The sequence below is a fragment of the Argopecten irradians genome, chromosome 6 (assembly GCF_041381155.1).
Source record: "Argopecten irradians isolate NY chromosome 6, Ai_NY, whole genome shotgun sequence".
Classification (NCBI taxonomy): domain Eukaryota; kingdom Metazoa; phylum Mollusca; class Bivalvia; order Pectinida; family Pectinidae; genus Argopecten; species Argopecten irradians.
The window spans coordinates 13,810,385-13,838,215 of NC_091139.1; the positions used below are offsets into that span (position 1 = coordinate 13,810,385).

At 35.1% G+C, this 27,831-nt stretch overlaps 2 protein-coding genes across 8 annotated transcripts in view; one reads left to right on the top strand and one right to left on the bottom strand.

Annotated features, from left to right (window-relative positions):
- The first annotated feature begins 57 nt into the window (after positions 1-57).
- On the top strand, positions 58-17,806 carry LOC138325059 (lysine-specific demethylase 4A-like). Of its 5 annotated transcripts, none has more exons than XM_069270430.1 (18): positions 58-127; positions 1,990-2,163; positions 2,519-2,694; positions 3,218-3,576; positions 4,036-4,139; positions 4,405-4,542; positions 5,187-5,329; positions 6,054-9,591; positions 9,787-10,033; positions 10,416-10,594; positions 11,002-11,215; positions 11,498-11,568; positions 11,924-12,088; positions 13,799-13,993; positions 14,292-14,459; positions 15,306-15,422; positions 16,118-16,210; positions 16,719-17,806. In XM_069270430.1, exons 2-18 carry the CDS (start codon positions 2,029-2,031, stop codon positions 16,833-16,835), a joined length of 6,159 nt encoding a protein of 2,052 aa, XP_069126531.1. In that variant the 5' UTR covers positions 58-127; positions 1,990-2,028; the 3' UTR covers positions 16,836-17,806. The 5 variants fall into 5 exon arrangements, with proteins under 5 accessions (XP_069126531.1, XP_069126530.1, XP_069126532.1 ...); XM_069270429.1 differs by lacking the exon at positions 58-127 and adding an exon at positions 212-366; XM_069270431.1 differs by lacking the exon at positions 58-127 and adding an exon at positions 212-366 and having other exon boundaries at positions 9,817-10,033.
- Positions 17,807-22,437: 4,631 nt separating this feature from the next.
- Positions 22,438-27,831, bottom strand: part of LOC138325061 (phosphatase and actin regulator 1-like) — a 56,746-nt gene continuing 51,352 nt past the window's right edge. For all 3 annotated transcript variants that reach the window (XM_069270434.1, XM_069270437.1, XM_069270436.1), the window contains exons 10-13: positions 27,417-27,478; positions 25,947-26,084; positions 25,313-25,389; positions 22,438-24,551 (exon numbers count right to left, since the gene is read on the bottom strand). In XM_069270434.1, the coding sequence (XP_069126535.1) occupies positions 24,536-24,551; positions 25,313-25,389; positions 25,947-26,084; positions 27,417-27,478 (293 nt within the window). In that variant the 3' untranslated portion in view covers positions 22,438-24,535. The remainder of the gene's footprint in view (positions 24,552-25,312; positions 25,390-25,946; positions 26,085-27,416; positions 27,479-27,831) is intronic.

Genomic DNA, 27,831 nt, shown 5'->3' on the forward strand with positions numbered 1-27,831 from the left:
CAATAAGATTAGTTATTTGAAACAGACTATAACAGGTTACAGAAATAATCTTGATAATTTATGCATAAACGTCAATTCATACGCACTGACGCAACAACACATCAGAAAATATAAATGTTCGTCACTGGTAATTATTTTTATTTTCTTTATATATATGAATATGTTTAAATAGAGGGATGACACGAATTTCATTGACATCATCAAAATCCGTTTAATATCTCATTATATGTAAAGGGATTATATTACGATGCGAATTGGAATTTGCGAACGTCTTCAGGTCAACCATGACTCCAACAAAACTTGATGTTCGGCATCGATGTTTTTGTTTATTTTACGAGTTTTGCATGATTAAGTGATCTTTTGAAGGTAAGATATGTATTGATGTAAGGTCGAATACTCTTCGGATTTATTTAAAATTATCATATATTGCTAAGAATAGATATAATACTGATGCTGCCATTTATCTTTTACATTCTGAGCGGAAGGTCGATTTTGTCCGTGTTTGATTATCTCTTCTCTGTAAACACTAGCATTTTGAGTGGTATTTCCAAGCATGATTACTCTTTTGTTTACACCTGTCAATTGCTTCAAGTGATGTTCGATGTTATATATTGATAAATTTTGTGTTCGCCTGTATAATAACGAAAACATGTGAACGGTGTTGTACGGCCGACCAAAGACTTGGTTTTGTCGGCCATATTGTGTATTCAATGTTCGCTTCCTGTTTTGACCGAAGTTTACCACGAGCCGGTAAAGATGCGAAATGGCATAGCCAATTGCTTACTTTATATGTGTAGACGATCTATGTTGTTGTTGATATTGTGTTAATGATATGCTGTAGGAGTTTTAGGTGTCTTGTATAGTGTAAATGCCTGTCTATGGCTCTAGTCAAAACATAATCGGTCTAACGGGACTACTTTTGTGAAGGTCAATCATGCATGACGCCTGATCTGCACGATATATGGACCCAATTTACTTTGTTGGTAATTAATGCGAATTTTTAGCTTTCTGTGGAATCGAAATGTAATGACAGTTTCCTCATTGTGATATCTTTATTGTTTCATCATCGCTAGACAGAGTGATTTATCCCTGTTAAAGTGTTGTCAACAGTTATACACCAAGAGTACAAGACGAAAGTGTTCGATTGTCACGTACACCATCTGATCAAAGAATATTTTATGACCCTGATTGGGTAGATCGTAAAGAATTTAAAATAGATTAAAGAGTACAAACAAAAGAATACATACATCATATGCCATTGATCATTACAACTGTCAAAATGCAAAAACTAACTGAAAATTAAAATTCTGAAAGTGAAATGGTTCAAACTAAAGATGGAACTCTTCAGATGTGTTCTAATCTTGAATAATTTATTTTTCTTAAATGTAATTCAGGGTGATTTGGTTTTTTTTCTTTGATTAAAAACAGAAATATAACATGGTATTTTATTTTTTTTTCGAAATGGTTTCTTAAAAGTGATTTTCAAAATGATGGTTTTGATGGATTCACCGATTAAGTTCTCAAGTCAACAACTGATATAACAGGCTATAAGCCCATTCATACAGTAATAAATAGTGACATCACAATGGCCAGTAAAGCTCCGCCCAGTGGAGGTCTAACTTTGATGGTTTGGCTTTGTATTACTGTACAGTGTAAATTTTTTATAAATGATTTCTTCTTTATTTTCCGACTGATCATTAAATGTCATACACCAAAATAGAGATGGGATAATTCCCTTTCCAATGATGTCTTCCAATTTTCGCTGACACTTCTGTGTCAATATTTATCAACTTACCTGTATTTTTCTCACTATATGGCTCTACTAAACCCAAGCCAATTTATAGACCACCAGTGGGCATGGCCTAATCTTTTGTTCTGACCAGTGTGACATCAGCCTGAATGGCTCTATAATCAAAATCTGTAATGCAGTGTGTAGTATTTCCATTAAATCAATAAATGTTAAAAATATATGTCTGTCTGTCATTTCAGGTTTACATTGGAGTGAAATAAGAGAAACCACTTGACAACATGGAGTCGTCAAGTGGAGGGAGTAATACCCCAAAAATCATGGTTTTCAGGCCAACCATGGAAGAGTTCAAGGATATGGCCAAATATGTGTCCTACATGGAATCCTGTGGGGCACACAAGGCTGGTGTGGCAAAGGTTGGTTTTCATATAAGTCTGACAGGTCTGTTTACAAAAACCTGGCTAAAGAATTACTGTTTTTGATAGTACCACTAACAGATGAAATCTTTTTACTCCTTCAGGAATTAAATTGTCACCTATTGAATTATATGCGATATCAAATAAATTTTCTCACACATTTATCTGTATTGGTACACATGAACAATTGATACGATTCCTTTGGTATAGCTTAAATAATAATGAACTGTTCACTGTTAAATATATATGATAATGAGAAAATAAATCTTTCTTACTGTCAAAACAATGATATACCTTCCCAAACTGTTCTGACATAAGATTTTGTTTATAAGCATTGAATTATATGTGTCCCCAGGTGATACCGCCACCAGAATGGGTTCCAAGGAGAGCTGGCTACGATGACCTGGAGATGACAATACCTGCACCTATCACACAGGTGGTAACAGGCTGTCAGGGTCTCTACCAACAGTACAACATACAGAAGAAACCACTCACTATCAAAGAGTTTGAAAAGTTAGCAAACAGCGACAGGTAACTAGCTAAAATTTTCTCAAGAATGAAGACAGTTTTAGAAATTCATTTAAGTTGATAAAACACTTGCTTTATTATTTTCAATACTTCGGTTACAAGATCCAAAAATTGATGTGTGGTAAAGTGGAATTTAACTTGGATTAGTGCCACCTTCCGGTGAATTTGACATCATCATTTGATGTGAATTTTGTAACGTCCTGATCACTGTAAGGTGGGACTAATAGGATGGTAATTTGTACTTTACCCACATCGTTTTGGGATCTCTAAACCCGCGTATTAGTTAAAAATATTTCTACTGCAATTGTTTGGCTATGCATAGTTATCATTTCCTGTGAACAGATATTGTTTAAACCCATTTATACTGTAATCATAATGGTGAAAAACTTTATCACTGTAATGAATTTATCTTTAGTACAGATGGTAAACAAATTTTTTTATGGTGTGAATATTTATACATTTGAAATGATGCACTGCTAGTTTACCGTTAAATGATGTTTATGAGATCTGTTGTATGAATTTTCAGGTATCGGACACCTAAACACTTTGACTTTGATGAATTGGAGAGGAAATACTGGAAGAATATCACCTTTGTAAATCCAATTTATGGTGCAGACATCTCGGGAAGTATCTACGATACCGATCAGGAGTACTGGAACATCAACAAGCTTGGTACCATACTGGATTACGTGGCCGGTGATTATGGTATAAAGATCGAGGGAGTCAATACAGCATACCTGTACTTTGGTATGTGGAAAACTACGTTCCCTTGGCATACAGAGGACATGGATCTGTATAGTATTAATTACCTACACTTTGGTGCCCCGAAATCCTGGTATGCCGTACCCCCGGAACATGGCAGAAGATTGGAAAGACTCGCATCAGGTATGTAGTATTTGTATTCATACAATATGGGTCAAAAAAGTAATATCAGCAGTATGTATCAGATATCTTCATGGTTGGAATTACTTCTTTGCCCCATATTTATATTATATGAAATAAAAAGAAAAACAACAGATAGGGTTCAGAATTCTTGAAGTAGGTATCATTTTTCCATTTCTGAATTTCCACTACTAAAGTAAATAAAATTCAACAGTGAATCTGTCTTCAAAGGATTTAAAGTAGTATAAATGATTAATTGACATATTTCAGTACAGTATGATGTGAAGATTTTGAGTCAGTCACCATTATCTTGTAATATACTTTCAGCTGTTGTATGATTATTGATAAAAATGATAAATTGACAATATAATGAAAACAAATATTGATGAATTTAAGTAGGAAGATAACATTAAAACACTTGAAGACAGTTTTTCAGTATTAATGTATTATTTTTCCTTCCAGGATTTTTTCCAAGCAGCTCCCAAGCTTGTCCTGCTTTCCTGAGGCACAAAATGACCCTGATATCACCGGCTATACTGAAGCAATACTCTATTCCATTTAACAAGGTAGGAACTGTCTTCTTTGTTTATAGTCAACATTGATTTCAATTTAATCTTGCTTTTTTTAACCCATTCACCTCTGATGATGCATATAGATTCTTCTAGTTCAAAGGCTAGATTGATCCATTTTGGAATTCCAGGGGTGAATAAGTTAAATTACTGTTTTATTTGTTTGTGAGTTTGTGTATATTCATCGTGATATTGGTATACTTACATACATTTGTATTTAAGCTATTTTTTATTGAATTTCATTATCATTTCTGGTTTCTAGATAACACAAGAAGCTGGAGAATTCATGATCACCTTCCCGTACGGCTACCATCAGGGCTACAACCACGGCTTTAACTGTGCTGAGTCTACCAACTTTGCTACAGAGAGATGGATTGAGTATGGAAAGAGGTGTCTACAGGTACAGGATAACAGTATATTACAGAGTTATCTGCCCTTGTTGGTAGTTATTGACTATTATGTCATCTATTTGTGAGTGTGATGTCAAACTTTACAGAGAAAACAATATGAAATTCACTCACAAAACATTGACATCACAATGGATACCTACCCACAGGGTGGTAAATCTGTCATATGCAAAAACTGAATATTATGTGAACCATAAAATTTCAATATTTTTTGTTGGTTTTCACTATTGGAGTTTTAAAATATTAATTTTACATTGGAGTAATATCAGGAATTTACCTATTATTGCTGGTATTTGATGAAAACTAACTAAGTTGGTATATGCTGATTGAATAGGACAAATTCACGTACCACATGATACTCGATAACGTTTGTACGGGACTAGTATTTCCAGTGGCGGTGGATTGTAACTTAGCAATCTTCCGCTGAAATGATATTAGCTGCAGGATATTGTCTTTTGACATCATTCCATCACCAGTAGAAACAATAGTCCCTCACAAATGTTATCAGATATCACATGGTACATTATTATTCCCATTGTATTTGAATGTTGTAAATATTAAAGTAATGTTATTAAAATGAAAAAGATACATTTTCTGATTTCTGACAGCAAATTCTAACTGGTATTTCTTGTTTCAGTGTAAGTGCCGTAAAGATGGTGTCAAAATTAGTATGGATACATTTGTGATGAGATTCCAACCAGACCGCTATGCTTTGTGGAAAGAAGGAAAAGACATTGCCCCGCATCCAGAGGATGATCAGAGCAAGTTATATAAACACAGGTACACAATACTTCACTTTTCCAACGTGTATTAAAATTAATATAATCTTACATGGTTCTGACAAGTAAATAGGGATTTCTCTTCTCTAGTGGAGGGATTTCAGCTGGAAATACTGACCTTAAAATCTTTTGATCTTTCAAGAGGATTGAAATATCCAAATCTTCTTGATAGATCCATGTTGATTATTAGTTTCATAGACATGAGAAAATGATATGAAGATTTTCTCAGTGACTTGATTGCAGGTCCACTGCTTACATATATCAAATTAATGGTTTCATTGACATTGTAAAGAGTGTGTGTTAATATTATCATATAATTGTTTACACTTGTTCTGAAGGTTATGGCATGTAGACTAGAAATCTCTTGGTTAAAACTGGGAACTGATCTAGGAATGTTGGGAGAAAAATACAGTGAGTTTTGTAGTTTTAAAACTCTATATTGGTGCTTGAAAATGGACTATGTCGTCGACCATTTAGTATTGATGACTTAAAAAGATTTCAAAATTTCTGAGGAATAGATCCAACTTATAAAGCAAACAATTATCATAGAAACCTATGTTTTATCAGATTTAAAAGAAAACAAACGACACCATAGGTTTATTGAACTAGTTTTAAAATAAAACTTGTTAGTTTTTATATGCAGAATTTATCTAAATTTATTTTCAAAAATATCGCTGATGACATATATTGATGTGCAATACTAAATGTTACTTTTGTATTTACAGGGATAAAAACATTGCCAATAACTCGGGAACTGTGTCAAAAAGACATCCTATTTCAAAGTCTGCATCACCAAAGAAAAAGGGAAGTGTGAAAGAGGAAAAGGATGAGTCCGACTCTTCAAAAGATGAAATCAAGAAAGAAGAAAATGACGATGAAATTTGTATTGAAAAGGAAGAAGACGATGAACAGGCAGAAAATGATAATGAACAAAGCAATGACAGTATTTCAGATGAAAAAAGTAGCAAATCGGACAGTTCTAAAAAGAAAATTTCAATGTACTTAAAGGATGTAAAGAAGGCTTCTGCTCCTACTAAGAAAGCTACCCCAAGTTCATTTCAGGCAGCATTCGAGTCACTGGTGACCAACAACCCAACATTTCCAAAACCACCTGTTCATATTGTTGATGGTGTCCCTGTCAAAGTGAAACAACGTAAACGGAAGTCAGAGGAAAGTAAGATCATTAAGAAGGAACTCTGCCCCAATGAAGGTGGTGATGCTTCTACATCAAGTACTGGATCTGGGGAGAATGTGGCAATACAGAATGTTGATACAAAACATGTTATAGTAGTCCCAAAAAAGAAATCCAGAAAGGAAGGGAATTCCCCGCCAAAACGGAGGAAACAAGTCCAACAACCACACCCTGCTTATCCTTTCCTTCCTCTTAATCACCCCTCACCCACTTCTACTGGGAAGGGAGTAAAGGAAGAGTCCGATTTTAACCGACTGAACTTTCTGATGCCAACCATTCGATGGATTAAACAGCAACAGATGTTACAAAATTGTAGTAACAAAGTAATGTACTCTGGTGGTAAGAGTGAAGAAGTACCATTCGCTCATTCTTCTGGTGTTTCTTTTGAGGATTTATTCGCAGCTCAGAACAGAGATGTCAAGTGTGAACCCAACATTCAATCAAATTCACAAGGAAACCCAGTTAAAGCACATGGACCTCTGCTCAACACATATTCTCGGCCTGGCAGTATTTTGCCCACGAATACAACATTGACTGTCAATACAGCTACCGTGTCATCTGAAACTAAAGAGGAAACCGATGCTGACTTAGCTTTGGACTTATCAGTTGCTACAACTGCAAGTACTTCAACTTCGCCTCCAGAATCTCTCAAAATTAGTCAGAGTTCTGCCTCTCCCGTTAGAAAGCAAATCACAGCTCATCTGTCTTCTTCCAAAACCACTGTTCCTGCTAGTGCAACAGATGAACCAGTAGCGGGACCATCATCTTCCAGCTCTAATGTAGATTCTCAAGCTGTTTGGCCGACACCTGAACAGCTGAAACAGAGCATCAAACTCACTGGACCGCAACACAATTTATTTAATAGCTTTAATCAGGCATTTGAATTAGCACAAAGCATGTTGAACAAGAAACGAGATGGACAAGAGCAGACTAAAGCTAGTGAATCTTCAGCTTCATCATCAGTGTCCTCCGCATCTAGTGACACAAAGGAACACCAACCTCCTTCAGAAAGTGTTCATCTGAAACAGGAGAGTGGACTTGACAAAACTCCTCCTAGGAAATCTTCTAATTCTCCTAGCCGTTCTCTATCATCTCCTTCTGGGGGAGTGCACTCGTTGACATTTTCAAAGTTAGTTAGTCAAAGTCAAAAGGAACAGAAGAAGCTATCGTTTGATTCTCCGAAGTCACAACAGACAAGTCTTGTGCAACATAAACCCCTGTTAACCTCACCTACACATGGGCCAGTGTTTGACAATACCCGGAGCCCATCCACAACCTGTTTATCTCGCCCACTTGTTACCAGTACAGAGACACTTGGTCGCCATTCATCTCCTTCTCATGCCATTGGCAGTCCAAACATGTACACCCCTTTATCCAGTATAGCTCAACATTCACAGCAACAGAATCTTCTCCTTCAGTCTGCCAATCAACAACAGCAGACTTTTTTAGTCAATATACCTGTGATGCAAACGCCGCAGCCTATTGGTGGTACTACTGGCACTCCGTCTATAACTACCACTACTAGGGCTTCACAGGTTCTCCCTCACGCATGCGGCCAAACTGTGGAAACAGTTGAACGTGGGGGAATCAAAACTAACAGCAAACTCACTGTCGGACAAATTCTCAAAGGTGGTAAAAAGGCAGCGAAGCAAATCCTTCCTAATACAATCATTGTGAGTAGTGCTCTTGGAGGTAGCCAAGTTATCCAGGTTGGTCAGCAAACGGTCAGTATTCCAAAAGCACAGGCAACAAAGACAGTCAATGTTGTTAATATGGTGCCAGCATCTAATGGTGGAGGGGTGTCTCTGCTTTTATCACCAAAGTCAGGAACTGGTGGTAAGGTTCAGGCTGCTGTTCCAACCGTTGTATCAAGGCAGGTGGTCACAGCACTGCCCACAACTGTCGCAGGGCAGGTGATAACGCCATTGCCAACCTCAGTGGCAGGACAGGTGATTACTGGACTGTCCACAACGGTACAAGGTCAGGTAGTGACAGCGCTGCCCACAACCGTCACTGGACAGATCATCACAAGGACCCTGCCCACAGCAGCATCACCCCAGGTTATCAGTCCAACCCAGAAACAATTTCCAGCATCCCAGCAGCACCTTCTTACCACAGCTTCTCCAAGGTCACTGATTACAAAAGTGGGACAACAACAGATAACTGTGCCCATTATTCAGTCTCCTACAGCATCTTCTGTTGTCACACGAGTTACACCAGCGGTGTGTCAAGTCAATGCTAATGGTAATGTTCTCAAAACTGTAGTAGGCGCTGTCAGTGATCAGACTAATGTTCAACCTACATTACTCACTCAGAAAACAAAAATACTGCCTCAGTTCGGAGGACAACCTAGGTTTGGGACAACTCAGTTTCTGTTACAAGGCGTCACTCAGATACATCCTACTCAGAAAGTGTTTCAAGTTGATCCAAAGACTCCTCATAATTTCAAAACCGTTGTGTCATCTCCATCTTCATCTTTGACATCAACCACCATGTCCACACAGAACAGTTTACTTTCTCCCGTTGTGTCTACGTCCTGTCTGTCTACGCAAGATTCCTCTCTCACAGTGCTGACTGATGCCCTCTCAGTCCACAACTACAGTAACAGTGGGCTCAAGTCGACCCAGCAGGACTCGGACCAGCCCTTTGGTACTATTGTCAGTCCAAATAAGGTCCTCCAGCTTGTACCTCAACCTATTGTGCCAATTTCTCAGGCGTCTACCGTGGCACCCAGTGGTGCTGTTGGCCAGAAAGGCAAACACAAAGTAGACAGTGAATCTAAGGACGCGTCGGAATCTCCAACTAAAGTGCGGGTAATTGAAAAGGAAAGTTCTAGTGGGTCTGATGAAAACTTTTCGCCAAAGGAGAAGAAAAACGTGTCCAAGAAAAGTTCAGGAAATAAAGTAAGTGCGCAGTCCCCTTCAAAGCATGCTAACTTTTACAAAATGGTTGGATCAAGTCCAGATGTCAATCAGACTGTGATACAAACAACAAGCTATAGTGCTTTCTCTGGAAACTCTGGTAAAAAGCCGAGAGCAAGGAAGGCAGATCCTGCAAATAAAAATCTGCAGGCAAGTATTTAAAAAAAAAAAAGAAGGAAATTAATGGTTCATCATTAAGTTTTCTTTTAAAATTTGCAAAGAAATAATTTGCTTTTGGAGAGATTGTTTTTAGATAATGAATTATTGTTAAGGTAAGTCTTCTTAAGTCCTGTTGACAAATTGTACAACTTAGGATCTAGTTTACATGTTTTATATTTTGTATAGAATAACAAAAAAGTTAAATCTCCTCTGAAGCCAACACTGGAAGATGGTCAAGAAGAAAAAGTGAAGAAACCTACAGCGAAAAAGAAGAAAGAAAATTTATTGATAGTTGATAGCAACGGAAATTTGTCATCACCTGAGGAAAAGAAAACCAAAGGAAACAAATCGGGTAGAACCAGAAATCCCAGCAAAGGAGAGATGGCCAAAGCGAAGTCTAAAAAGGATGTGGATAGCAAGAAAGAGACCAGAGGTATGGGTTTTTGTGTATGAAACATTATAATGGAAAATAAGACCAATTCTAATAGGGTTTTCAATAAATTGTGTATTTTAAACCAAAAAAAATTTGCCTCTTACAGAATGCTGTCTATTGTCAAACATTAATGATTTACATTTGAATTGTTAAGAATGTACTTGCAGTGATACTTTGTAATTACATTACAAACTATTTGCTGATGCATTTAGTATTGTCAATCTATGTATTATGAAGCCTTTTTAAACTACATTGCCGCAACTCAAGGATGCCTTGTTTTACTTAAGCTTTCCAACACAGATATACATTATAAAAGGACTTAATTTGGGATCCACGGGATATAAAAAGTTGAGTAGACTTAATTTTATCCTCTCTCTTGCAGATGATCTGAATGAAAGTATTGAGATTCCAGATGCCATTATGACAGAGAAATGGGCCCAGCCTATCAAGGAACTATGGCAGCACTTGCCATTTGACTTTGAAGCTGAGAAAAGATTTAATCAAGCTCTATCCAGCAGAGAGCCCCACTGTGTTGTCTGTGTCCTATTTAAACCTTTCACTGTAAGTATATATGTGTTAATCAATATGCCATATCATTTTGCTGGATAGTTTGACGATAAAAAAAAGTGTTGAACAGAACTTTTGTAAAGAATACATATTTTACTGAATTGCAAGTGCAAAATTCTTTTCCGTAGCAATAAATTTTACGATTTCTAGTTATAACGTCTTTATTTATGTAATTAACCTGGAGCTTTCTCGCAGTGATTTATTTTCCTGATTTCTAGTAGTCTAATGAAATACGTGAAATTCAATCGCATACGGAAATTAATTGGTTTACATTATTTTGTGGATCATGTTCACATGAGCTGTAATTGGGAAGCAGGTGCTTGTTGTGTAGATACATTATACTTGTCATCTGTTTTCCTGTTCCTCTGTAGAATGTAAATCATTCATTCTTGATTTTACAGAAGTTTTCCGACGAGTGCTTTAGCTCGAGTTCCGTCCCACCAAAGAAGGGCAATAAAAAAGACAAGGTCAGGCGGTCTTTACCTATGATTCCTGAAATGTGCTTCGCATGTAGCGCAGACAATCCTCGGCCTCTGGGCCTCAACACGATGCTGGACAATGATGGTCTGAGTCAACTTCTAACCTGCGAGGAGTGCAAGATCTGTGTTCATGCTAGTATGTAATTTTTTATGCGATATGTAGAAATTCCTTGTTTAATGTAACCACAAGTTAATTTTGCCTTTGCTTTTCGACAAAGATATCATAAACAAAAAATACATTTTAAATTTTCTTTAAACATTCAATTCTTTTAAAATAAGCATTTCTCAAATCTCCTGCCTTTTTACACTAGAATATTGAAACATTTAATTAAGATATTAGAAAATTTAACATTCAAGATACATTACAGACTGAGTTTTGATAAGGATAGCAATGACTGATTTTTAATTTTTACTACAGGTTGTTACGGAGTGTCAGACGTTACAAAGAAATGGAAATGTACTCGCTGTACTAAACAGATGTTCTCTGCAGTAAGTATTCTATTAGTGCTGATATCTGTTATACCCAAAAAGTCCAGTCTTAAGCACTTTTGTGTCCTTTTAATGTCTCAGAATATGTTGAATTTGAGATACCAAAATGACGTGGTAAAGTTTACTTTTGATTAGTGTTACCTTCTGATGATTTTAATCATATTTTGATGTGATTTTTTTTGACATCGCTATCACATGAAGGTGCGACTAATCGATGGTTAATCATACTTTACCTACATTGTTGTATTTTCTCCTCGTAACCTCCGTATAAGGAAAGTATTAATGAATATGAATGTGTGTAGGAGGCGATTCTAGAGGAATGTACCAGCTGATGTTAGACATTTTCCTTTTGTAGGAGTGCTGTTTGTGCTGCCAAAGAGGTGGCGCCCTCAAACCCACATCTGATGGTAAATGGGCTCATATTGTCTGTGCTCTATCCATTCCGGAAGTGAAGTTTGAAAACATCCAAAAGCGGGAACCCATCAATGCCTACAAAATTACTAGTGAAAGATCAAAACTTGTGAGTTTAGCTCTTTATGTTTGCTGTCTTTTCACTGGATTAATCAGGAAGACACTGTTTAAAAATAGGTCTATAGTTAGATATGTTAAATGGCATATAATGATATCAGTAAATGTTGTTGTTCAGTTTGTTAAAACTGTTTGACAGTATGCTTCACTGAGATAGCACTATATAAAATGGGCAAGAGTTCCAATATTATCTTCTGACTCTTTTTGTGAACTGAATGGAATTAGGGAACAATGGGGTAGTTGTAGAGAATATCAAAATCTTCACAAATCAAAGACAACAATATCATATTAGTATTGACGGTGTGGGCATGTAAAAGATATGTACAGAGGACTCCACATAATCGAATAACGGTTATTCGAATATTTCGGTTATTTGCATAAAATTCTGCGGTCCTGATTTTTTCCTTCTTTATCTTTGTTTTTCAACTCCGTGTATTTGCATAGACTTTTACATGACCTCCGGTTATTTGAATAAAATATTTGGGAAATTCTGAAAATAAAATCGAATATTTTTCAATTTTGCAATATATTTTTAGCGAAATTCGCCGATATATGTTTCAAAATACTTCGCTTTTACTAGAAATCATCCTGGTAACAGATTAACGTTATCGTATGGCTTGTTATTTTATGCATGAATCTGCAAAGGTATTCAACGCTGTTACGATTTACATCAGCAGCGGTTGATCATAACTTTAGTATATTCACTGACTCAAACATCTAATTAAAGCATTTGCACTTTGAAATATGTTTTATATTTATTAACGTAACGTACCTTAGTTCGCGATCGGTTGGAGTAACCATGCTTTTTTACAACAATCTCCATTCATGAGTAGTCTCGTTCAACCAGAGTCTTGTTGACTACGACAGACATGTGTGTATCAAGCGTCTCGTTGAACGAGACATAAAAGCATGCAAAGTCGGCGTGCAATGACTACCGCAAGTTTCGTACAGTATGTAAGCTTAGGATACAAAAGATACTTGCTACGTTAATTGTTTCATTGCTACTTGAATATGCATTAATTTCTGAAATGTTATCAAGCTATTCGCCGAATAGATCAACAATACAGGGAGAATTCTCAAAAGACATTTAGGTCGAGTGAACGCATGGCTTCATCACCTGCCGCCATTTTCGAATTCATATGCACATGTGTAAAAGCAACACTACTAGTTGATCGGCACTTTGAAGTTTAATCACGATCGTAAGTTCATTTTGCCAGGCAAATGTACGTAAATTTGTTTATTATTTAGGTTTAGAATTGTAGACACAAATCCAATCCTGTTTAGTAGAATCTAATTGCATTTGATATCGATCGTTTAGCTGTTTCTCAAATATTCACGTGTCGATCTAACGTAAAAAAGATCTAATATTGGAATATTTTTTTGTAATTAAACAATTAAAATCGATTTACAACTTCGAAAATAATTACTTGTGGTTCGTTTTAAGTGTAAATAATTTACGTATTTATCAAGTAAACGAAACGATATCTATTTGCCTATTCACATACATACATTGTGTATGTGTGGGGTCAAACGGAGGTGCAAAATGTCATCTCCGCCTATTCGAATACTCCGGTTATTTGCATATTTTCTTCTGGAAAATGACCTATGCAAATAAGCGGAATCCTCTGTATTGGGAGAGGGGGTTTAGTACATAGTTTGTGTACTACTATTTGTTTGTAATGGCCTATATGTTTATTTACAGAGGTGCTACTATTGTAACCCTCTACTGAACAGTGAGAAGACGTTTGGGGTGTGTGTTCAGTGCTCCCAGGGTCGGTGTACATCCTCCTTTCATGTGACCTGTGCCTACGCTGCCGGAGTTGTATACGAGACCAGTGACTGGCCATTTCCTGTCTACAATACCTGCACACGGCACAGCCACAAGGAAAAAGGAAAGGTGAGATCTTGGAGTTGTAGGTCATTTTAAAAAACTAGCGTATCTTGTACTCCTGTTGTACTTCATAAATATTAAAACAGGTCATAAATATACAAAGCAAATTCATGACTTTAGAATATAAATTAAAAACACAAAAAAAATTTTGTTCTCCGACATTTGCTCTTTCTGTTGATATATTGTACATATATATTTAAATAATGTATAATACTACCGTGAATTAAGTATAGAATAAACAAAAATATACAGGTTTCCTTAAACAATTCTATATTTCAATGTGTATTATGATTTTGTATAAAAGGGAGAGAGGAAACTGAACGAGTTGAAGAAGGGAGACAGGGTATATGCCAAACACAAGAACACACGCTACTATATTGTAGATGTGCTGAAAGTCACAAACCAGGTATTTTACTCGGTTGACTTTGATGACGGCTCCTTCAGCGACGACCTCTACCCGGAGGATATTGATGTATGTATTCATAATAACTGTTAATTTCTCCTCTGATTTATAGTGATTATTGCCCTTGATTTGTATATAGGTACTGCAAACATACTTAATGTACCAGTAGCTTTATTTAATGCTTTTGGTGCTGTCTTTGATGCACTTAATCATCTGCAGTGCTAAATTTTGTAAAGTGGTATTTCCAGTATTGAACCAATGAAATCTCAGAATTATATCTGCACCAATAAATCATACTTTACACTTCTTTCGCTTTTTCTCTACAATGTGACTGCACTGAAATGTTTACAGTATGTCAGAGCAAGGCCATATCCATTCTGTTTCTGGAATGTTGAAGTATTTTTAATTAGACTCAACCATTTTGGATACAATAAACACCAAGGTGGCTGTGACAGCGTCTACCTTTTGCAGCCTGCAATTAGAACTTCTCTAAGAAATATGTTTACCATCAATCAATGAATTTAACTTGAAGATTGTTATTTGATACTGATTGTAATGATTATGAATTACTTCAAGTAGTCAAATAACAAAGGTTATAGAAGTTCCAATCATTGTATACTACAGATAAGAATGTATAAATTTATGATGGTCAATATACTTTGTATGACCACCACAGATTGTATGGTAACCACAGATTGTATGGCCACCACAGATTGTATGGTCCTCACTGGTTTCCATTGCCCTATCAGGCCTCGATATCTCATAAAAGAAAGCAATGACCCAAGTCAAAAATTTCAGTCGCCTTGCTATGTAGCTTATGCCAATTTCTTTCGACTCATTGCTTGTCTGGGTCATATTCTGTAGTTCTAGTCTTCTTTGTAGATTTTCATTGAATTTGTTTTGGTTGTTATACAGAATCACCAAGTAGAGCTCGGTCCCCCAGCGGCTGGTACACATGTCCAGATCAAATGGACAGATGGAGACCTGTATGGTGCTACCTTCAGAGGGGCTAAAACACTTGTGATGTACACGGTAAGGGCATAAGCATTTGTGATGTACATGGTAGGGGCCAAAACACATGTAATGTACACTAAGGAACAAAATAAAAATTATGATGTGCATGATAGGGGCCAAAAAATTGTGATGTACATGTTAAGGGCCAAGAAATGTAACATACACTGTAAGGGGCAAAATATTTGTAATACACATTGTAAGGGCCAAAACATTTGTGATGTATAGGGTAAGGACTAAAGCATTAGTGATGTAAACGGTAAGGGCCTAAACACTTGTGATGTACACGGTGGGGGCCAAAACATTTGTGATGTACACAGTAAGGGCCAAAACATTTGTGATGTACACATGTACAGTTAAGTGTAAAACCTGAGATAGACAGCACTCTTATGTTTGTTACAAGCAACTATTTCAATTAAGAAGTAAATGTTAAATTAAATGCTCCTTAGCTTCAATTTCTTGAACCAAAAAGCACTGACATAATATATAAACTGAAATCACTTCATTATGTAACCTTTGACTTCAGCCTTGTGTTTTACTGATTCAGAGTTCGTGTTATACTGATTCAGAGTTCAAATATCAAATAACATAAATTTCTTGAATATGAATTTTATTCAACATTTTCCTTAACCTCAATGAAAGTTATTCTCTAATAGAAAATCTGAGTAGGGGGTACTCGACGGAAGGAGTTGAGATTTGTATAATTTGTCTCCTAGGTTGAGTTTGCAGATGGTAATCACAGAGTGTTCAAGAGGGAAGAAGTTTGGTCTCTGGATGAAGATCTTCCAAAACAAGTTAAAGCAAGAATGGTAAGGCAACTACTGAATCTGTTGTATAATATACAGATTTCTCCCAAAACATGCACCTCGCATTTCACACACGCTACACACTGCATACATGGGAGGACGTCCTTATATGACCCTGGCTGTTAATTGGACGTTAAAATAATCACACAAACAAACAAACAATACAGATTTATAAACTTGATTTATCTAGTAATAAAGCATTTAAATAAGGACAAGAAACAACAAGATATGTAAATATTGATCTACTATATTATCATAGATGATTCATCTTATTATAATTATGCATGATAAAGATTAATATGTTCAGAGGAAAAATATATATTTGAATTGGATTTTAAAGTTCATTTGAAAAAAGTTAATTTTAATTTAAGTTGAATTATGAAACCGATTGCATATGTTAATTTTTTTTTGGAATATAGAATTGATAGATTGTCCATGAACATTTTTTGATAAGTTTTGCCCAAATAAACTTGTACTTCAATTTTATGGATGATTGTTAATTTCTTTTCAGTCGGAGGCTACCGAAAGAAAATACAGTATTTTCTACACAGAGGAGATAAAAGCAGAAGTGGAAACAGAAGGAAAGCGGCCAAAAGCAAAGATCTCGTACTCTAAGCTGAATGGATGAACACTATTCTTGTCTGTACTGAGAAATATATACTATGCAACACAGGAAGAATAGAATGTACAGCCTGCTTTTAACAAAGATCGTACTTTATATAAACCACATATTAACATGTCTTATGGCAGCTGTGTGCAAACTTTTCGGACATTTTCAAAGACTGAAATATTTGCAATATTTATTTTAAAGACAATTTGATATGTTGTTGTATTTAATACCGTTTTTCGTGAATTTTTGCCTGTGTAATTGAATGAACCCCTTACAAATAAGTGGTTGTGTTTTAAGATGAGGCAGTAAGGCCCAGGCCCCTAGCACTAAATTATCACTGTAACAACCTAACTGGTATAAATTTGATTACCAAGAGAGAAAAAAATAGTTTTAAGAAATGACTTTTTACATGAACATCATACAGGAGTCGTTATTTTGTTGTAATTGAAATCAAAATTTGTTAAAATGAAAGACTCTCGGTTAAATAAATGGTAATTTTATTTATATCAAGTTGAAGTCAAAATTTCCTGGTTCCGTATCTGTATATCTACAGAGGTGAACCTCCCTCCCCAAAACTGTGATAGTGTACGTAGGACACATGTACTTTGACCTACCCAACACATGTAATGAGTTTTCTTCACCTCAATTTTAATGGCATTAAATGAGAAACATTTAGATAAGATTTACTAGTAAAACTTTGTTACAAGTTTCCACAATTATTGGGAAAATGTACATAATGACTAGACATTGAACGAGCGGTTCCGAAAGGGAATTTTTTTCACAATTATTGAAAAATGTACGAAGACAGATGTTGAGTGAACGGTTCAGAAAGAGAATTTACTAGTCTTGATGAAAGGTGTGCCATGATTGTTTGGTGGAAAATGTTTTAATTAAGGTATAAATATCAATTCTGTATGAAAATTCTTTTATTAAGATGATTATTTAGTTTGTGCATCTTTTATGCATGGATTAAATTATTTCTAGAAAAATGTTGTTTTAGTTGTTTGTGGTGTTCAAAAAATCTTTAATCAATGAACCGTATATTGCTAGTTTTATTTAGTGTACTAATATGACCATTTGAAATGACAGTGACTTAACCACAGGTGACTGCAGTTAAAATGTCTGACATACCAATTTGAAACAACTGAGTAATTGCCACAGGGTATTGGCTAGTTGAGCCATTATGTAGTCTTTCAATATTTACAAGCCCTATTGACAACTAGTCTTTCGCCTCAGTATTTGAGGTGCATATATGATACACAGAAAATTAACTGGTGCAATCATATTCTGCCGTTAAAGGGACATGAACCTAAATAAATCATGTAAATTTGAGTAAAAAACATATTTATTACGTGTCAGATACCTTACAAAGTAATGTATATTGGTTATTGTGCAAATATGTCCAAACAAAATAAATATAATGGAAATTCCACATTTCTGTATTTTGAACCAGCCTGGTCGAGATTTGTAAACTGAATGTGAAAAAAATAGTAGCATTGAACTTTAGTAACCTCCCTTAATGCACTGCTCAAATTAAGTGAACGTAAACAAAATGGATTGAAAATATGGGTGAAACGAACACAAATAATTTCCGATATAAAATAGAGTACGACAAGAGTCAGTAACATTGGGAAAATAGGTAACTATAAATGGATCACAGCAATACAAGAGATGTGAACAATTTTCGACTTTATGTGCAATTAGGTCAAGAACCTCCCTTCGCGGTGTCCCGTCGAATGAAAACTAGTTGACTTTTGATTTATCATTCTTTCGTTTTATAATGAATATGAACAAATATGTATCAATGATCCTAAATTAGTAAAGCTTCTTAGAATGTGGAAAACTAATGTTCCTTGTCGTGTCAGAAAGTTTGTTGTTCATTATAGCCTCGCTTTCGATCGGTTTTCATTTTGTAGCCCAAAAATAGAATATGATGGTCTATTTTTAACATGTTTGGGGTTGGTATTACCTACGTTTTCCTGGTGTTTTAGATAACCACTAGTTGTACTAAAATATCTAAACATACATTCTATTTTGGGTTCATGTCCCTTTTAAATCAAATACTGCTGAAAAATTTACTTACAGTACTTTCAATTTTATGGTAATTCATTCTTCACAGCAAAGTTTTGGGGTATACTGGATTCTTGTAGAAGTGCATAATCCATAAAGATACCTCTAACATTGTAAAAGTTATGTCCCCTTTGTTACAAAATTATTAATTGACTACTATTCCTAAACTACGTACTAGGGAATTTCAATGAAACTTGTCGGCAACTAGAACTGTCGCCAGAGTTGCAGACTAATATTCCCCGCTCGGGCTTATTAGGCCTTTTAATTAGTAATATCTCTATTAATAGGGGACATATTGCAGAACCCAATATAGTTTTAAAACTCAATTCCCCTTTATGTCTGGGTTCTATATACCAAGTTTTATCAAAATCTGTTTTGTAGTTTAGGAGGAGGTTGCCAGTCAAAGTTGTGTCTGCTATTTGGGCTAATTAGGCCTTTTAATTATTAATAACTCCATTAATAGTGAACAAAGTAGAACAGGAGCCTATACATATATGTATAGATTACTCAACTCTACTTTATGTCAGGGTTCTGTGTAGTAAATTCTCTCTGGAGGAGATCACCGGACAAAGATTGTGTCTACAGACAGAGGGACGAACATCCTGATTCCAGTAAACTCCCCTCCTCTTAACTTCGCTGTGGGGGTTATAATAGTCATTATGAAGTGTAGATGACCTCCCTACCTCTTTTTTTAGAGTTATGCCCCTTTGTTTCAAATGGTTAGATGAGCCATTAAGACCTGCAGGCTGTTGATAGGGAAGTATCACACCCTGCTGCAATTGGAGTTGGAGTAATATAAAAATCATGCAAAGGTGATTGTCACAGCTGCAGAAGTAACCAAATTTGAGATTCCAGTCATGGCAAAGCTTTTACTGCTTTCAAGGTCAGGGACATAATTTTAGTAAGCAACTAGGCAAACTGACAGTCCCAGTGTTGGAGATCAAGTACAGGGAGGTAATTGACATATCAAATATTAAAAATAGGCAATGATAACAACTCTAATGAATATATTTACATACTTTATTCAGATTTTAACTTGTAACAGTAGAAAATGCATTTTTCAATGTACATACATGTAAAATACATGTGTAGCTCATCAGTGTACAACATGCATGTATGAAGTATTACTGTGTAATAGTATACCTCATGAAGAGAGCTTTATAAATAGCGACCAAAAATATAGCTTTACCAATTAAGTATTCATGTATACAGAAAATAATTTGCGGGTAGAATACAGAGACGAGCCCCATGTGTAGAATACAGAGACGAGCCCCATGTGTATGATACAGGTGTACATCAAGGATTGGTTAAGCTACCGTGGTAGCCTTCACTAGTCTACTACTCTACTAGCAATTCTCTGTGTCCGTTCACTCATCACTCATCAACTACCAGTCACACAATATGTAAGCACTGACAACGTTAAAACAAATTATAACAAAATGTCCAGTGATAAACACGAACTTCCAATTCTGTACAGAGGAAGATGGAGCCTGTAATCAACAGTTTGACTAATGTAAACAGAAATTATCAGAAATCAAGTATATCAAAGGTTCCTTAGTACCAACAATGTAATATATTACATCATTGTTCCCATAGAGTAACATAATCCAATCTTGGAATCGTATACTTTTATTTTTATCTTTAAAAAAATCCATCTTTTTCTTTTGGTTAATGCTTTACACCAATATAAATTTCAAATAAATTCTGTTTATTGAAATTTTGATAAGAATAAAAAATTCATTTACATGTACATTGTATATGTTATATGGATTGTAATAATGGAAATGCTGTATGTAACAACTGCTTTGACCAATATTTAGTAACAGTCTTCAGGTCCTGATACTATTTAGTTGCTAATATTAGCCATTTTTTTTTTAAATTTCACTAAATTCGTGGAATTAAATCTCTCGTGAAATTATCCAAAATCATGGTTTTATATAAGATAGCCTGTTGTGTGAATGACACTTCCAAGGGCTACAACGTTTATTCTCAAAAATAAATTGCCGCAAATAATTTCCAGAGAGCAAATCATGAAATTTTATTACCCTCAAAATTGAAAAATTATGCAGTATACATTAATTATCACATGATGATAGAAGTTCTGTAAGAAAGAAACATAATGGAATGAATAATTTTGGCAAACAAGTCATAATATATCAATAACACTGGTCCACTAAGAAAGAATACACAGGATGAAATAGAAAATGTTTGCTGATTTACATAAAGCTTTCAATGAATGATAAGGGAGTTCAAAACATAAAACACCCAGAACAAAATTCTGGATTACTAATATGAATGTGAAGCAATACTACCATGTCATATTCATTAACTTCTGTTTCAGCTACAGAAATAGTCTGCTAAGTAAACTATTATTTATAAACTACCAGTGATTTTAATTTTGTTTGGCTTGTGTGGTACAGCGTTGAGATCCTAAACAGAAGCACTAAGTGCTGTGTATGATGGGTTAGAGCCAGTAAAGAGTGATGAGGAACAATCAAGATTCTTTATACAGGACATTAATGACATACTTTGTAGTTTATGATAAATACCTTTGATGCAAAAGAAGGATTTCTGAAGCTTAGCAGTACATGCATTTCAGACAAATGAAAAATCATTACTGCTCGTTTTATTTTAGCACAATTCCACCTGAAAAACTATAATGAAGTCTTCAATCCTTTGAATTAGAAGAGCTCAAATGTGTCTTCAGGGGTGGATGAGCTAACATTCAGAATTCACGTGCATTTCCACAATGTATTTCGAAATTTTTCGATTTTTTTTTACATTAATGTATTTCGAAATTTTTCGATTTTTTTTTACATTAATGTCTTTTTCATATGCAGAAAAGATTTCCTTTAATATCTTGTATAAAGACTTCTTTTTTAACATGTCGGAAAACGTAATGTCAAAATCTATTTGTTACATGCGCATCAATGATTGATATAGTCACACATCTTTATACTTTTCAAGTATCTCACAAATCACATGTCACATACAAACACAGTAGTTACCTCACATTTTCCTGTATCCACACAGAAGAAATTGCAAAGAGAAAAAAATATTTAAAACCATTTGTATCTGTAACATCATACAAAAGATTGACATCCATATTTATGCTTTAAAAATCATGTTTTTAACTTTACACATTCAGCAATTTTAAGATATACATATATATATACTATATATACATATATATTACATATATGTCAGTGTGTGTTTTATTATATGTATATATACATTATGAATGTCTGTTAAAAATTAAATAATACATTATCATTGGCATTAGCAAAAATACCCACAACATATTACAACAGTTAATTGTAAAATTTTCATCTTACATTGCATAACATTCATGCATCATTGATCACGATCACTCGGTGTATATAGTTCGTCTAGCCTGTCTCGGAGAAAGCTGTCACTTCAGTCATATTTCAGAGTATCAATGTCTTAAATTTCAAATGAAAAAGGACAAACTAGAACCAACGTGCATCAAGGTTACAAGTATTTTATACTAACCAATGAGGATCAAGGTCACTGTAACCAATCATCATTGAGGTTACAAGTATTTAATACTAACCAATGATCATCAAGATCATTGTAACCAATGATCATTAAGGTTACAAGTATATGAAACTAGAGGAAGTACTACAGCTATTTAACAGATTGTGGTAGTTATGTGAAGTCAATATACATTTATCCTGCGACTGGCATCTGAAACGTCAGTATACACTCATTATATATATATATTTGCTGTATTTGGCAGCGAAAGAAATATTTCAACTGAACAACGAGGATTTTGGATATTTTTACATTACTAGAAAGATATGCTGTCTATGTTGTTATATGGTCAGAGTCAGATAGAAGTTTGCCACCTCTATCTTCCCTTGCTAAAATATCACTTAAAATGTCCTAATTATCTGTGAGGAAAGAAAACTAAAAGATACAGAATATCAGTACATGATACCACCTATTATACAATTTCCATGTCCAGCACTATACATGTATACAGTTTTCTCTAGTGTCTCTAGTAATATCCTCCATTGTTTAGTCCAACATTTGTGAAAATTTTTATTTGTATCATGAAATATTTTGAAGAATGAACACCTTGTAATTCGCATGTTGACGGCTCATACAACAAACGTCTTAACTTCACTCACACAACTCAACAGAGGCTCAAGGACAACACCGAAACATTCTCAAACCCATACATTCCAGTCTAGTCTTTATGCAAATCATTCAATCAACATAGCACTTCTTACAGAAATATTAATCAGTTGTAGACTATAACTCAATATACAAACAAAATTTTTACTGTGTATAGAGGATTTTTAAATCTTTGGTGAAATTTTAATTCTATGTTTAGCAGTTTGAACTTGATTTTCATAATTCTCATTTTGATACTTAGAATCAGATATAACAAAGAAAAAATATTACAAGTATTAGCAATGCTGTTAATGCATCATATATCCATATGCTTATTGAGAAATATATGTTAATTGGTAATCTTTCTGACAGAGTAGAGCATCGACTCTTACGGAGAACAGCATCGACTTTTATGGAGTAAAATGTCCACTTTTAAAGAGTAAAGCTTCCACTTTTAAAGAGTAAAGCTTCCACTTTTACAGAGAAAAATGCCCACTTTTACAGAGTAGAGCTTCCACTTTTACAGAGTAGAGTGTCCACTTCTACAGAGTAGAGCATCAACTTTTACAGAGTAGAGCTTCCACTTTTACAGAGAAGAATGTCCACTTCTACAGAGAGAGCATCAACTTTTACAGAGTAGAGCATCAACTTTTACAGAGTAGAGCTTCCACTTTTACAGAGTAGAGTGTCCACTTCTACAGAGTAGAGCATCAACTTTTACAGAGTAGAGCTTCCACTTTTACAGAGAAGAATGTCCACTTCTACAGAGAGAGCATCAACTTTTACAGTAGAGCTTCCACTTCTACAGAGAGAGTGTCCACTTCTACAGAGTAGAGCTTCCACTTTTACAGGGTAGGGCGTCCACTTTAACAGATCTGGAGTAGAATGTCCACTTCTACAGAGTAGAGCATTAACTTTTACTGAGTAGAGTGTCCAGTTTTCCGGTATACAAGTGTCAACCTATAATTTATAAATCTTCTTTGGCACACTTCTCTTGACACTATCCATTATATTTACCGTAACACCATGTCTCCGAAACAAAAATAATAATCTCTCGTCTCCATAAACAAAAATATTCCCGATTAACAAAGGGTTAATCAATGCTATATCAGGGAGAGCCCATTTTCTGGTTTCTGTTTCAGATTTGGTATACAAGTGTCGACAATTACTCTCAACTCTTTACCCAAAACACATACACATTCATAACTACATTGCGTTAAGCATACTTGCATCTTGTGGCGATTCCTTTTACTTGATCTCCACATGAGGCACCGATACATATCAAGTCATTAATAAAAATAAAGTCACAAGTCTTATATGTAATGGTATGTTTTCAAGTCCCTGATAATCTGCAACATTCCAGTTTCACTGGGGAGCTCAGCCAATCAGAACACAGCAATATTATCAACACAGCCAATCAGGTGACTGCAATTTGTCCTAACTGCTGCGGACTCTCTGCAGGCGCTTATCACATAGGGAGTTTGCTTAGCAATAATTTAATGTTGTTCTCAAGGCCTGTGAAACCTGCAATAGAAGAAAATATCTATGTAAGTTGCTGAACTTTATGTGACCTGAATGACACACTAATACAAAAGTGTAGGACCATACTAACAATTCTTGATCTTTTCATTTTTGTATGCAATGTGAGAGAGAATAACCAATTTTGAGTTTTATATTAATTCCTGCTAAGCTTTCTTTTCGTTAAACTATCTTAGGTGGTTGACAGCTTCTGGATTTTATATTTATTTCCCTAAAGACAATTTCTTTTCATTTCTGTATGTGATCTTTCCATTTTTGTATGCAATCTTTTCATTTTTGTATGTGTCTTTTCATTTTTGAAGCGATCTTTTCATTTTTGTATGCAATCTTTCATCATTTTGTTGTATCTTTTCATTTTTGTATGTGATCTTTTCATTTTTGTATGGATCTTTTCATTTTGTATGTATGTGATCTTTTCATTTTTGTATGTGATCTTTTCATTTTGTATGTACTTTCATTTTGTATTTCATCTTTTTCATTTTTGTATGTGATCTTTTCATTTTTGTATGCAATAGAAATGGTATAACATAAGAATATGTAACATTAGCGAAGTAACTTTTAGGAAAACCTTATACTGTAAATCAACTTACAATCAATCACAGCCATTCAATTTTGTGATTTACAAGTTAAATGCTTTACTGTACTAGTAGTTGAATCTTTTTCATGGGCACTTATTTTTGCGAGTTCTAATCGATTGGCCTTAAAGAATAATTCAGTTTACATTATTCCAGACCTACGATACTTACCTAGTTAAATGTCGACTGTCCTCGTGGACTGCCATCTCCTTACTTTTAAATTCATTTAACTCTTTTCTTATTGCAGCCTGTAAATGAAAGATGTTACTTTAAATACGCATGTATCATACTGAAAGTTTAAAACAAATGCTTGTCAATCTAGTATTATCAATACAGCAGAATTTACCTGCGGGGTTGGGTGGTTCTCTATATATGAATACTAAGCAGCATATTTTTGGGGTCAAATTTGTGATTTGACTGATGAAAGTCTAAAAGGCTAGATATGTTTTTCACTAAGTTTTATTGTATTGCAGATTTCATTTTATAATCCATACAGTTTGGTATTTGAATGAAGAAGAAATTTGTTTCCAGTATCATTGTGAAGAGAAAACAGGCACTAAACATTATCAGTCGATCTTCTTCCACCAAAAACAAGAGAGGTGGCAATCTTGACACTGCGTATCATTCTTGCGGTGAATACATTTTTCAAGGGTTTCAATGCAAATAATGAACTTTCTCTTTTGAACAATTATGGAGTTTTGTGTATTATATATTCTGTTTTCATTTGTTATCGAAATTTTCAATGATGATATAACTGACCCGTGATAACCTTGTATGACCCTGAAATGACCTTTGCCGACCCTACCTTGTCTTTGGGGGTGAGGCGTGTCCAGGGTTTGTCACCCCGCCGGTCGTACTCATTGGCATCCGTCCACTCCACATAGTCGCTAAACTTGATAATCTTTTTCTCCTTCAGCTCGTCTATCGTAGGTCTGAAGCTTAGCTGTAGAGAAACAACAGTCATTAATCAACAAGTAACAAAGGAAAAGTCGGACTTATAATGACAACAAATCCATTAGGTAATCAATTTACTCTCATCTCCAGGAGCTGTATAACACAGTCATCTCCTTCCCTATCTATTCTAGATATCAACCCACAGGAGCCCCTTATAACACTCATTCCCTACCGTATCTATTCTAAATATCAACCCACAGGAGCCACTTATAACACTTACACTCATTCCCTACCTTATCTATTCTAAATATCAACCCACAGGAGCCACTTATAACACTCATTCCCTCCGTATCTATTCTAAATAACACTCATTCCCTGCCACAGGAGCCCCTTAGAACACTCATTCCCTACCATATCTATTCTAAATATCAACACCACAGGAGCCCCTTATAACACTCATTCCCTACGGTATCTATTCTAAATATCAACCCCAAAGGAGCCCCTTATAACACTCATTCCCTACCGTATCTATTCTAAATATCAACCCACAGGAGCCCCTTATAACACTTATTCCCTACCGTATCTATTCTAAATATCAACCCACAGGAGCCCCTTATAACACTTATTCCCTAGTATCTATTCTAAATGTTAACCCACAGGAGCCCCTTATAACACTCATTCCCTACCGTTTCTATTCTAAATGTCAACCCAAAGGAGCCCCTTATAACACTCATTCCCTACCGTATCTATTCTAGATATCAACCCACAGGAGCCCCTTATAACACTTATTCCCTGTCGTATCTATTGTAAATGTCAACCCACAAGAGCCCCTTATAACACTCATTCCCTGCCATATCTATTCTAAATATCAACCCACAGGAGCCACTTATAACACTCATTCCCTATGGTAGCACTAAATATCAGACCAAGGAACCCATAGTCTAAAGTCTTACAATAATTAATCCTTCCAAATATATTCTAAGAACAATTACCAGTTTTACACATTTTCCAAAGATATGTTTAGTAGTAGAGAATCTTTTCATAGCATATAGAAGTAATTCAAATTTATTCAAACTGAACTAGATTTTTTATTGTAAATGTTACATTTAAGACAGAAATCCCCTCTCCCAACATTCAATTTTTCAATGTTTTCATTATAGTAGAAAAATTTGGGATGGGCCTAATCTGTTAATCAATTCACTGGGGAAAATATTCTGATCACTAATTTCTACAAACAATCTTATACCAAACATTCTCTTATAAGATATGTTTTCATTTACACATGTCTTAACACTATTTAATATACATGTAATGAAATTCATATATTGTTGCATTACATTTTCTCTCTCTACTTAATACAGAAATATAAAATTGTACTTACCTTTCGGATTAGATACCTCTTTTTCTCTTCCTTTTCCCGGATAGCGTCATCTGAGGACTGATCTATTAAATAAAAAGTCACATAACTTTTCAGATGTTCGAGACTATTCACACATTCCTGGAATATTCTGTGTGACAGGGTCAACCTGTTTATGAAGTTCTTCACCGATTTATCGGTTGGTTCACTCCTGTCTCTTACAGCTGTTGATTTAAACATGATCTTCATCACTATAACCCCTGATTACCACTGTAATAGGTAAGTAACAATAGTACACACACAAACACCTCGGATCATTCACCACCAAGTATACACAAAAACACCTCGGATCATTCACCACCAAAACAGGCCTTTCCTCCTAGCCCAAGCCGTGACATGTATACCATCTTCATTAACTCAGTGACATGATTACCATTCC

Excerpts from the sequence above, each read along its gene's own strand:
- LOC138325059 (XM_069270430.1), top strand. The coding sequence starts at position 2,029 with ATGGAGTCGTCAAGTGGAGGGAGTAATACCCCAAAAATCATGGTTTTC. Across the intron at positions 3,577-4,035 it reads ATTGGAAAGACTCGCATCAG|GATTTTTTCCAAGCAGCTCC; the intron begins GTATGTAGTATT and ends TTTTCCTTCCAG. Across the intron at positions 16,211-16,718 it reads AACAAGTTAAAGCAAGAATG|TCGGAGGCTACCGAAAGAAA; the intron begins GTAAGGCAACTA and ends ATTTCTTTTCAG.